This window comes from Palaemon carinicauda, chromosome 42 (assembly GCF_036898095.1).
Source record: "Palaemon carinicauda isolate YSFRI2023 chromosome 42, ASM3689809v2, whole genome shotgun sequence".
NCBI classification, from domain to species: Eukaryota; Metazoa; Arthropoda; class Malacostraca; order Decapoda; family Palaemonidae; genus Palaemon; species Palaemon carinicauda.
In genome coordinates, this window is record NC_090766.1 from 34,936,151 (window position 1) to 34,948,517 (window position 12,367).

Below are 12,367 nucleotides of genomic sequence, written 5' to 3' on the forward strand. Positions count from 1 at the left end.
TACTATAATTAAAGGAAACATTCTGCCATCTATTTTGAAAGTATGATTGATTAATTGATTGATTGATCATGAATTATCTGGCATCCTGATTGAAAGTATGAATAGTTAATTTTGTTTATGATATATTCTTTACATAACATTAAAAAGTGAATTTCATGCCAGTGTTAACTTAATTTTGATATGCAAACAATGTCCCCCAAAAAATGTTTCCTTTAAAAGAAAAAGGTCATGTTATTAATAAGTCAGTAGTAAAGTAGGACCGGAATAGTAGAAATGTTTGCTCATTTAAACTGAACTGATTCTTAATCAGAAATTAGAATCAGCAGAAACTGCAGTGAAGAAATGATTTATTGACTGTGTCATTGAAACATGCATTTGGAAACAGTTGAAGTTGTGCCGATGATATTTCCTGCAGTCGAACCTGGGGTAGTTTAATTGGCACTGGTAGATATAGTTGTACCTGTGGTAGTAGCAGTGGTAGTTTCAGTAGTAGTAGCAGTGGTAGTTGCTGTAGTAGTAGCAGTGGTAGTTCCAGTAGTAGTAGCGGTGGTAGTTCCTGTTGTTGTACCAGTGGTAGTAGCAGTTGTAGTTCCTGTAGTTGTACCAGTGGTTGTACCAGTAGTAGTTCCTGTAGTAGTACCAGTGGTAGTAGCAGTGGTAGTTCCTGTAGTAGTACCAGTTGTAGTACCAGTTGTAGTAGCAGTGGTAGTTCCTGTAGTAGTACCAGTGGTAGTTCCTGTAGTAGTACCTGTAGTAGTACCAGTGGTAGTGCCCGTAGTTGTGCCAGTGGTAGTAGCAGTTGTAGTTCCTGTAGTTGTACCAGTAGTAGTAGCAGTGGTAGTTCCTGTAGTTGTACCAGTAGTAGTTCCTGTAGTAGTACCAGTGGTAGTAGCAGTGGTTGTTCCTGTAGTAGTACCAGTGGTAGTTCCTGTAGTAGTACCTGTGGTAGTTCCTGTAGTTGTACCAGTGGTAGTTCCAGTAGTTGTACCAGTGGTAGTTCCTGTAGTTGTACCAGTGGTAGTTCCCGTAGTTGTACCAGTGGTAGTAGCAGTTGTAGTTCCTGTAGTTGTACCAGTAGTAGTAGCAGTGGTAGTTCCTGTAGTTGTACCAGTAGTAGTTCCTGTAGTAGTACCAGTGGTAGTAGCAGTGGTTGTTCCTGTAGTAGTACCAGTGGTAGTTCCTGTAGTAGTACCTGTGGTAGTTCCTGTAGTTGTACCAGTGGTAGTTCCAGTAGTTGTACCAGTGGTAGTTCCTGTAGTAGTACCAGTGGTAGTTCCCGTAGTTGTACCAGTGGTAGTAGCAGTTGTAGTTCCTGTAGTTGTACCAGTAGTAGTAGCAGTGGTAGTTCCTGTAGTTGTACCAGTAGTAGTTCCTGTAGTAGTACCAGTGGTAGTAGCAGTGGTTGTTCCTGTAGTAGTACCAGTGGTAGTTCCTGTAGTAGTACCTGTGGTAGTTCCTGTAGTTGTACCAGTGGTAGTTCCTGTAGTTGTACCAGTAGTAGTTCCTGTAGTTGTACCAGTGGTAGTAGCAGTGGTAGTTCCTGTAGTAGTACCAGTGGTAGTTCCTGTAGTAGTACCTGTGGTAGTTCCTGTAGTCGTACCAGTGGTAGTTCCAGTAGTTGTACCAGTGGTAGTAGCAGTTGTAGTTCCTGTAGTTGTACCAGTGGTAGTAGCAGTGGTAGTTCCTGTAGTAGTACCAGTGGTAGTAGCAGTGGTAGTTCCTGTAGTAGTACCAGTGGTAGTAGCAGTGGTAGTTCCTGTAGTTGTACCAGTGGTAGTAGCAGTGGTAGTTCCTGTAGTAGTAGCAGTGGTAGTTCCTGTAGTAGTACCCGTGGTAGTTCCTGTAGTTGTACCAGTGGTAGTAGCTGTGGTAGTTCCTGTAGTAGTACCCGTGGTAGTACCAGTGGTAGTTCCTGTAGTTGTACCAGTGGTAGTAGCTGTGGTAGTTCCTGTAGTAGTACCAGTGGTAGTACCAGTAGTAGTTCCAGTGGTAGTTCCTGTAGTAGTACCAGTGGTAGTAGCAGTAGTAGTTCCTGTAGTAGTACCAGTGGTAGTAGCAGTGGTAGTTCCTGTAGTAGTAGCAGTGGTAGTTCCTGTAGTAGTACCAGTGGTAGTTCCTGTAGTTGTACCAGTGGTAGTAGCAGTGGTAGTTTCTGTAGTAGTTCCAGTGGTAGTAGCAGTGGTAGTTCCTGTAGTTGTACCAGTGGTAGTAGCAGTGGTAGTTCCTGTAGTAGTAGCAGTGGTAGTTCCTGTAGTAGTAGCAGTGGTAGTTCCTGTAGTTGTACCACTGGTAGTAGCTGTGGTAGTTCCTGTAGTAGTACCAGTGGTAGTACCAGTGGTAGTTCCTGTAGTTGTACCAGTGGTAGTAGCAGTGGTAGTTCCTGTAGTAGTAGCAGTGGTAGTTCCTGTAGTAGTACCAGTGGTAGTTCCTGTAGTTGTACCACTGGTAGTAGCTGTGGTAGTTCCTGTAGTAGTACCAGTGGTAGTACCAGTGGTAGTTCCTGTAGTAGTACCAGTAGTAGTTCCTGTAGTTGTAACAGTGGTAGTAGCTGTGGTAGTTCCTGTAGTAGTACCAGTTGTAGTACCAGTGGTAGTTCCTGTAGTAGTACCAGTGGTAGTTCCTGTAGTTGTACCACTGGTAGTAGCTGTGGTAGTTCCTGTAGTAGTACCAGTGGTAGTACCAGTGGTAGTTCCTGTAGTAGTACCAGTGGTAGTAGCAGTGGTAGTTCCTGTAGTAGTAGCAGTGGTAGTTCCTGTAGTAGTACCAGTGGTAGTTGCTGTAGTTGTACCACTGGTAGTAGCTGTGGTAGTTCCTGTAGTAGTACCAGTGGTAGTTCCTGTAGTTGTACCAGTGGTAGTAGCTGTGGTAGTTCCTGTAGTAGTACCAGTGGTAGTTCCTGTAGTTGTACCAGTGGTAGTAGCTGTGGTAGTTCCTGTAGTAGTACCAGTGGTAGTTCCTGTAGTTGTACCAGTGGTAGTAGCTGTGGTAGTTCCTGTAGTTGTACCAGTGGTAGTAGCTGTGGTAGTTCCTGTAGTAGTACCAGTGGTAGTTCCTGTAGTTGTACCAGTGGTAGTAGCTGTGGTAGTTCCTGTAGTAGTACCAGTGGTAGTTCCTGTAGTTGTACCAGTGGTAGTAGCTGTGGTAGTTCCTGTAGTTGTACCAGTGGTAGTAGCTGTGGTAGTTCCTGTAGTAGTACCAGTGGTAGTTCCTGTAGTTGTACCACTGGTAGTAGCTGTGGTAGTTCCTGTAGTAGTACCAGTGGTAGTTCCTGTAGTTGTACCAGTGGTAGTAGCTGTGGTAGTTCCTGTAGTAGTACCAGTGGTAGTTCCTGTAGTTGTACCAGTGGTAGTTCCTGTAGTAGTTCCTGTAGTAGTAGCAGTGGTAGTTCCTGTAGTAGTTCCTGTAGTAGTAGCAGTGGTAGTTCCTGTAGTAGTTCCTGTAGTAGTACCAGTGGTTGTTCCTGTGGTAGTAGCAGTAGTAGTATCTGTGGACGATCCTTGTAATTAAAATGCATATATTGACTAAATAAATGATAAAGCTACAATCATTTTCATGTTCCTTTGATTTTTTTTCTATTCATATTACTTTATGGTGGATTTTTCCTTCATTTTCAAGATATTAATTATTTCAAAGATATTCTTTTAGATGTGTAAGGTTATATCTATAAATTTATGCCTTACGTGTATATTCTAACTCATTAAAAATGAATTTTTCCTTAATTTTCAAGGATATTGATTTTTTAACAAATAATTCTTAGATGGCGAAGGTTAAGCCTAGAAATGTATGTCCTACGTGGATGTTCTAACTCTCATTAAAATTATTACAGTAATATAAAGTTTCTGTTTGCAATTTTGTGAGAAAACAAATATATATTTGTCATATCCCAAGTTTCGAAATAGTAACATATGAACAAGGCTATAAACATTAATTTTTATCAGACTAAGAAAAAGTGAATATATATAATTGATTACGAGACATAAATCGTATTCAGTGTTGTTGAGGAATAAAACAGTTGATAAATCACATCAAAAATGGTATCTGGAGCAAATCCAGTAAGAGATAATCCAACTAAAATTGATGGAGAAATGAATCATTTACAAAAGATTGGATTACAAAATAGGGCAGATAAGTCAATTTGAAATACAATAAGAAACATTGTATTCTTGACGCATTCACCTCAGCTTAGACGTATAATAATGTGGTCCCTGTTGCTGTGGTGTTTTTTAGCATTAGTGGTAGTAATGTAGATGTTACAATAATAGTGCATGTTACAAGATTTAGTACATGCTACAAGAGTTAGTACATAGTACAAGAGGCAGTACATGCTACAAGAGGTAGTTCGTGTGATGTTTGCAAGTTTCTATTTTCATCCCTGATATTTTCAGTATTAGTCATCATAGTTGTGACTGGGGTAATTTTTAGTAGTCGTTGAAGCATTGTTGACATAGTTCATACAATGTTACCAGAGGTAATGACTGGTTTTATCCAGCGTCGAATTTAATATAGTTCCATTGGTGTAACCTACAATAGTGATGGTAATTTTTTTTTTTTTTTTAATTCTTCCTATGTTAGTTCCAGTTCTTGTAATTTTGTAGTTCTTTTTGGATTTGATTGCCAAGGAGATCTGAAAACCAAAATTAGTTTTCATTCATGATTTTTTTTTTCGATTTTTCAATTTCAGGAAGGAAAAGGTAAAACTTTTCTCATAAAATGATCAGTTCTAATAAAAAGTGTCCAACACAATGATAAACTTTGCAGCTATTCCAAAACTTATAAGATATCTATGTAACCGTGAAATGAAAAAAAAAAAAAAAAAAAAAAAAAAAAACAATAAAACTTCTGATTACTCGGTCATAAGTGCCTATCATAAGTATTCATAAGTTCAAACTTACAGCAAATGTTATGTTTAACAGGCTGACATAAGTCTTTTTATAGTTTTTATATGAAATTTATGTTTTGATGTTAATATTTTCAAAATATTTTATCAATTGTTAACTATTTCTCATATATTTTATTTATTTCCTTATTTCGTTTTGTCACTGGGCTATTTTTCCCTGATGGAGCCCCTGGTTTTATAGTATCCTGTTTTTCCAGCTAAGGTTGTAGCTTATAGAGTAATAATAATAATTTGGTAAGTGGTATGTGTATTTTGTAGGGCGTAACCCCAACATCCATAAGTAATTTTGTATTTCAACTTTCTGAAGTTCAGTGTGCAAAAATTTAAAAGTTTATACTCAGTAAAGTGTGTGTTAGGATAGGAAATGAAGTGAGTGAGTGGTTTCCAGTGAGAGTGGGGCTGAGACAGGGATGTGTGATGACGCCATGGTTGTTCAATTTTTTGTTGATAGATGAGAATAATCATGAGTGGGAGGTGAATCAGTTCTTGATTGCGTATGATACTGTATTGGTTGGAGACTTGGAGGAGAAGCTGGTCCAATTAGTGATTGAGTTTGGAAGGGTGTGTGAGAGAAGGGAGATGAGAGTTAATGTGGGTAAGAGTAACTTTATGATATGCACGAGGAGGAAGTTGGTGCTAGATTGAATATCATGTTAAACGGAGAGTTACTGAGGAAGTAGATCAGTTTAAGTACTTAACTTCTGTTGTTGTTGTTGTCGGAAGCAGATGTACACGAGAGAGTGAATGAAGGATGTAAAATGCTGGGGGCCAGTGAAAGGAATTGCAAAGAATAGAAGGCTAAAATGAATGTAAAGAGGCTAAAGATTATGCGAGAAATATTAATGAATGGTGAGTGATTGTGACGCAGTTCCAATAGGTCCTGCTGCTTCCACTTGGTGACCACTGACGTAACAGCAGTTGGGGATCCAGCATTTAAAGCTTCAATTGTCTTAGATAACTGGGGAGGGTGGCCTGTGGCCCGGTAGCAGTACCAACGAAACTCGGTTGAACTCCTCGTCAGGCAGGGAAGAACGGAGAGAAGAAAAATCCCCTTTTGTTATCAATTATGTCGGCTACCTCAAAAAATGGTAGAAGTGTCATGGTAGAGAGATAGATAGATATCTCACAGTGACCAATCTACAAAATGCTGTTGTATGTATTATATATAAAAAATATATAATTTATGTGTATTATTAAGATATAGATAATATATTCATATATATATATATATATATATATATATATATATATATTTATATAGATAGATATAGATATATATAATGTGTTTATATGTATAATTTCTTTATTGGTTTTATACTTTCTTACCTTCATAGTAATGATCATGTGTTAACCCTATTTAAAATTTTTCAAAGTTACCTACCTGTAAAGTACATTTATAAATTTCTAGATGCTAATCCCATATTAAAGAATTAGCCTCTATTAAGGATTTTAGATTTACATCAATATCTTCATTCATGTTTATACGTGAAAAAAATAACCAGACGTCCAGTCTAAGTACTAGGAATCAGGTCCAACAATTATTAGCTGGTGGGAAATGTGACGTCAATGGGGCATATGTTTTATATTAAACCGTTTCATGGAAAAAGAATAGGGTTTTGGAAGCCAGGCTTGAGCTCTGATGACGTCATCTCTGTTTGGGAGTGCTGGACCAGTTTTTACTAGATTTTGGTCCAGTCAGGAAGATATCCATCGGTTACTGTGGATGCTCGTAAATATTGTGTGCTTTTGTGGCACCGGCAATAGAGAGTGGGATGTCGTACACGTAATGCAAGGCCGAACAAGGGTTGAGAGTGCCTCAGATAAAACCGTAAAGATGTAAATTAATCCATTCTACCTATCAGTCGACTACTTCGTCTGGCAGCTAGTGTGAAAGGGACCGTAGTATCTTAAGGTGTTTTCATGTTGCAAAGTATTCACTCAATAATTAGATTCCTGTTAAATGCTGATATATAAAACAATGTAACTAATATATTTTGCTCTTTTTATCAAGATGAAGACCATATTAAAAAATAATAATTGGTGTAGAATTGCACGGCATTTGCAATAATATTATTACTTATTACTAGCTGAGCTACAACCCTATTTAGAAGAATAGGATGCTACATGCCTAAGGGCTCTTACTGGGAAGAATAGCCCAATGAGGAAAGAAAATTAGGAAATAAACTACAAAAGAAGTAATGTACAATTAAAACAATTTTTTAAGAACAGTATCACCATTAAAACATCTTTTCATATATAAACTATAAAAAGAGACTTATGTCAGCCTGTTCATCATAAAAACATTTGCTGCAAATTTGAACTGTTCAAGTTCCACTGGTTCAACTACCAGATTAGGAAGATCATTCCAGAAATTTGTCCCTGCTGGAATAAAACATTTAGATTACTGTGCAATATTGAGCTTTACGATGGATACGGCATAACTATTAGAATAAACTGCATTCCTAGTATTACGAAAAGGATGGTTCTGAATGTAAAGGACGACCAGAATTATAAAAATCTTGTGTACCATGCATAACGAACTAATTGAACGATGCTACCAGAGATTAAAATCTATATCAAGCAATAAGAAATTTCATAGGCTGTAAGTTCCTGTCCAACAAATTAAGATGAAATTCGGCAGCTGAAGACCAGACAGGAGAACAATACATGAAACAATGCAGAATGATAGAATTAAAACACTTCTTTAGAATAGATTGATCACCGAAAATCTTAAAAGACTTTCTCTATAAGCCATTTTTTTGTGCAATTGAAGAAGACGCAGACCTAATGTGTTTCTCAAAAGTTAATTTGCTGTCGAGAATCACACCTAAAATTTTAGGAGGCATTCAAAGTTAAAGAAACATTATCAATACTGAGATGCGGATGTTGAGGAGCCACTATCCTTGACCTACTTACAATCATACTTAGAGTTTTGTTAGGATTCAACTTTATACCCAATAATTTGCACCATGCACCAATTTTAGCTAGAGCTGTATTAAGGTTTCAGCATCCCCAGATCTACATTCAGGAGATGGAATTGTTGCAAAGAGAGTATCATCATCTGCATATTTATTGAGCTTGTTTACTAGGCCAAACTACATATCATGTGTATATAGTAATGGGCCAAGAACACTACCCTCAGGAACAACAGGTAGTACATTCCTATATTGACTATGGTATCCATCAACAACAACTCTATGTGACCAATTACTGAAAAGTTCAATAATTATGATAAAAAAGACCCACCCAATCCTAACGTTTTGAATTTGAAAGCAAGGGCATCATGATTAACATGGTCAAATGGAGTGTTAAAATGAAGGCTAATTATTTGAACTTCTGACCACAATCAAGGGATTTCTGTATAGCTTTGGAGATGGTACAGAGGGTATCCCATGCTCCAAGGCTTTTACTAAAGCAAAATATCAAACTAGAGAACTCGTGGTTACGTTCAGCATACCCATTTAGATGTTATGACAAAAGAGCTTCAAAATCTTTAGATAATATGGGAATTACTGAAATTATGCAGTAATCAGTGTGACTTTAGCTACGTCAAACGCTTTTACGTAATGGAGTAACATTACCAATTCTCCATGAAGTGCCCAAAGAACCCCTTTTCGCTTACTTGCGGAAAGTAACAAATAATTCAGAAGCAAGTAATGTGCAGTCTTTATAAAAAAACAAAGAAAAAATATCATTTTGGTCTACACCTCCCTGAACATTAAGGACCATCATGAGAGCTTTAATTTCACGAGATCGAAAAGCTAAATTAGTTGGTTTAGCCTCAGGAAAACAGGAATGAGAAGGATCAAGTTTCTCATTACTCTGCTGACGCTTTTTACTGTGTGGTTAAAATAGTGGTTTTTAATAGAAATCATTCCCTTTATCGTGTATATTTATTTTAGATAATTTAGTTTTTTCGGTGCTGATGCTTTCAAATTTTCTCTATCTATGTATATATATTATAGTTTTTTTTGTGGACAAAGGTGGCATCGAAAAGATAATCAAGTAACCAGAAAAGTACTAAAGGTTTTCATTTTTGGAAAGGTTAAGATGATCAAGAAGTAGCCAGTAAAGTACTAAAGGTTTTCATTTTTAGAAAGTTAAAGATGATAAGAAGTAGCCAGTAAAGTACTAAAGGTTTTCATTTTTAGAAAATTTTTCTTTAGAGAATTTTGTTATTTCACCTGAATAGAAGATCCACCAATAGATTCGTTTTACTTTTTACAATAGTTTTGAAACAAATATATTCAGTACATTAAATAAAAAAAGAACTTATTATATATAATTAAAGGGGATAAAGATAGTATATTAATGATGCGGCAATACTGATTTAATTATAAAGTAATGATGGACAAGTTATAAAGGAAACATTACGTCGAAAGGGTCTTAGATACGAAAGACAAATTAATGAGAGAAAAATACAATACAAACATCACAATTTTTTCTGTGATATTTTTACTCTTTGGAATATTCAAGAACACTTGTAAAATAATAATAATTCATAATCAGGAAAAGAATCCAACAGTAATTATGCTTTAGAAAAAAAGGTAGAAATATACTATAATTAAAGGAAACATTCTGCCATCTATTTTGAAAGTATGATTTGATTAATTGATTGATTGATCATGAATTATCTGGCATCCTGATTGAAAGTATGAATAGTTAATTTTGTTTATGATATATTCTTTACATAACATTAAAAAGTGAATTTCATGCCAGTGTTAACTTTATTTTGATATGCAAACAATGTCCCCCAAAAAATGTTTCCTTTAAAAGAAAAAGGTCATGTTATTAATAAGTCAGTAGTAAAGTAGGACCGGAATAGTAGAAATGTTTGCTCATTTAAACTGAACTGATTCTTAATCAGAAATTAGAATCAGCAGAAACTGCAGTGAAGCAATGATTTATTGACTGTGTCATTGAAACATGCATTTGGAAACGGTTGAAGTTGTGCCGATGATATTTCCTGCAGTCGAACCTGGGGTAGTTTAAGTGGCACTGGTAGATATAGTTGTACCTGTGGTAGTAGCAGTGGTAGTTTCAGTAGTAGTAGCAGTGGTAGTTGCTGTAGTAGTAGCAGTGGTAGTTCCAGTAGTAGTAGCGGTGGTAGTTCCTGTTGTTGTACCAGTGGTAGTAGCAGTTGTAGTTCCTGTAGTTGTACCAGTGGTTGTACCAGTAGTAGTTCCTGTAGTAGTACCAGTGGTAGTAGCAGTGGTAGTTCCTGTAGTAGTACCAGTTGTAGTACCAGTTGTAGTAGCAGTGGTAGTTCCTGTAGTAGTACCAGTGGTAGTTCCTGTAGTAGTACCAGTGGTAGTTCCCGTAGTTGTACCAGTGGTAGTAGCAGTTGTAGTTCCTGTAGTTGTACCAGTAGTAGTAGCAGTGGTAGTTCCTGTAGTTGTACCAGTAGTAGTTCCTGTAGTAGTACCAGTGGTAGTAGCAGTGGTTGTTCCTGTAGTAGTACCAGTGGTAGTTCCTGTAGTAGTACCTGTGGTAGTTCCTGTAGTTGTACCAGTGGTAGTTCCAGTAGTTGTACCAGTGGTAGTTCCTGTAGTTGTACCAGTGGTAGTTCCCGTAGTTGTACCAGTGGTAGTAGCAGTTGTAGTTCCTGTAGTTGTACCAGTAGTAGTAGCAGTGGTAGTTCCTGTAGTTGTACCAGTAGTAGTTCCTGTAGTAGTACCAGTGGTAGTAGCAGTGGTTGTTCCTGTAGTAGTACCAGTGGTAGTTCCTGTAGTAGTACCTGTGGTAGTTCCTGTAGTTGTACCAGTGGTAGTTCCAGTAGTTGTACCAGTGGTAGTTCCTGTAGTAGTACCAGTGGTAGTTCCCGTAGTTGTACCAGTGGTAGTAGCAGTTGTAGTTCCTGTAGTTGTACCAGTAGTAGTAGCAGTGGTAGTTCCTCTAGTTGTACCAGTAGTAGTTCCTGTAGTAGTACCAGTGGTAGTAGCAGTGGTTGTTCCTGTAGTAGTACCAGTGGTAGTTCCTGTAGTAGTACCTGTAGTAGTTCCTGTAGTTGTACCAGTGGTAGTTCCTGTAGTTGTACCAGTAGTAGTTCCTGTAGTTGTACCAGTGGTATTTCCTGTAGTTGTACCAGTGGTAGTAGCAGTGGTAGTTCCCGTAGTAGTACCAGTGGTAGTTCCTGTAGAAGTACCTGTGGTAGTTCCTGTAGTCGTACCAGTGGTAGTTCCAGTAGTTGTACCAGTGGTAGTAGCAGTTGTAGTTCCTGTAGTTGTACCAGTGGTAGTAGCAGTGGTAGTTCCTGTAGTAGTACCAGTGGTAGTAGCAGTGGTAGTTCCTGTAGTAGTACCAGTGGTAGTAGCAGTGGTAGTTCCTGTAGTTGTACCAGTGGTAGTAGCAGTGGTAGTTCCTGTAGTAGTAGCAGTGGTAGTTCCTGTAGTAGTACCCGTGGTAGTTCCTGTAGTTGTACCAGTGGTAGTAGCTGTGGTAGTTCCTGTAGTAGTACCAGTGGTAGTACCAGTGGTAGTTCCTGTAGTTGTACCAGTGGTAGTACCAGTGGTAGTTCCTGTAGTTGTACCAGTGGTAGTAGCAGTGGTAGTTCCTGTAGTTGTACCAGTGGTAGTAGCAGTGGTAGTTCCTGTAGTTGTACCAGTGGTAGTAGCAGTGGTAGTTCCTGTAGTAGTACCAGTGGTAGTACCAGTGGTAGTTCCTGTAGTTGTACCAGTGGTAGTAGCAGTGGTAGTTCCTGTAGTTGTACCAGTGGTAGTAGCAGTGGTAGTTCCTGTAGTAGTACCAGTGGTAGTACCAGTGGTAGTTCCTGTAGTTGTACCAGTGGTAGTAGCAGTGGTAGTTCCTGTAGTTGTACCAGTGGTAGTACCAGTGGTAGTTCCTGTAGTTGTACCAGTGGTAGTAGCAGTGGTAGTTCCTGTAGTAGTAGCAGTGGTAGTTCCTGTAGTAGTACCCGTGGTAGTTCCTGTAGTTGTACCAGTGGTAGTAGCTGTGGTAGTTCCTGTAGTAGTACCAGTGGTAGTTCCAGTGGTAGATCCTGTAGTAGTACCGGTGGTAGTAGCAGTAGTAGTTCCTGTAGTAGTACCAGTGGTAGTAGCAGTGGTAGTTCCTGTTGTAGTAGCAGTGGTAGTTCCTCTAGTAGTAGCAGTGGTAGTTCCTGTAGTAGTACCAGTGGTAGTTCCTGTAGTTGTACCAGTGGTAGTGGCAGTGTAGTTTCTGTAGTAGTTCCAGTGGTAGTAGCAGTGGTAGTTCCTGTAGTTGTACCAGTGGTAGTAGCAGTGGTAGTTCCTGTAGTAGTAGCAGTGGTAGTTCCTGTAGTAGTACCAGTGGTAGTTCCTGTAGTTGTACCGAGAGTAGTAGCTGTGGTAGTTCCTGTAGTAGTACCAGTGGTAGTACCAGTGGTAGTTCCTGTAGTTGTACCAGTGGTAGTAGCTTTGGTAGTTCCTGTAGTAGTACCAGTGGTAGTTCCTGTAGTTGTACCAGTGGTAGTAGCTGTGGTAGTTCCTGTAG

At 38.4% G+C, this 12,367-nt stretch overlaps 1 protein-coding gene across 1 annotated transcript in view; it reads right to left on the reverse strand.

Moving 5' to 3' along the window:
• Window positions 1-431: 431 nt before the first annotated feature.
• LOC137633093 (putative per-hexamer repeat protein 5) overlaps window positions 432-12,367 on the reverse strand; it is an 18,084-nt gene continuing 6,148 nt past the window's right edge. The window contains exons 4-8 of the mRNA XM_068365254.1: window positions 9,915-10,082; window positions 2,705-2,836; window positions 2,105-2,224; window positions 749-844; window positions 432-628 (exon numbers count right to left, since the gene is read on the reverse strand). Coding sequence (XP_068221355.1) covers window positions 432-628; window positions 749-844; window positions 2,105-2,224; window positions 2,705-2,836; window positions 9,915-10,082 — 713 coding nt within the window. The remainder of the gene's footprint in view (window positions 629-748; window positions 845-2,104; window positions 2,225-2,704; window positions 2,837-9,914; window positions 10,083-12,367) is intronic.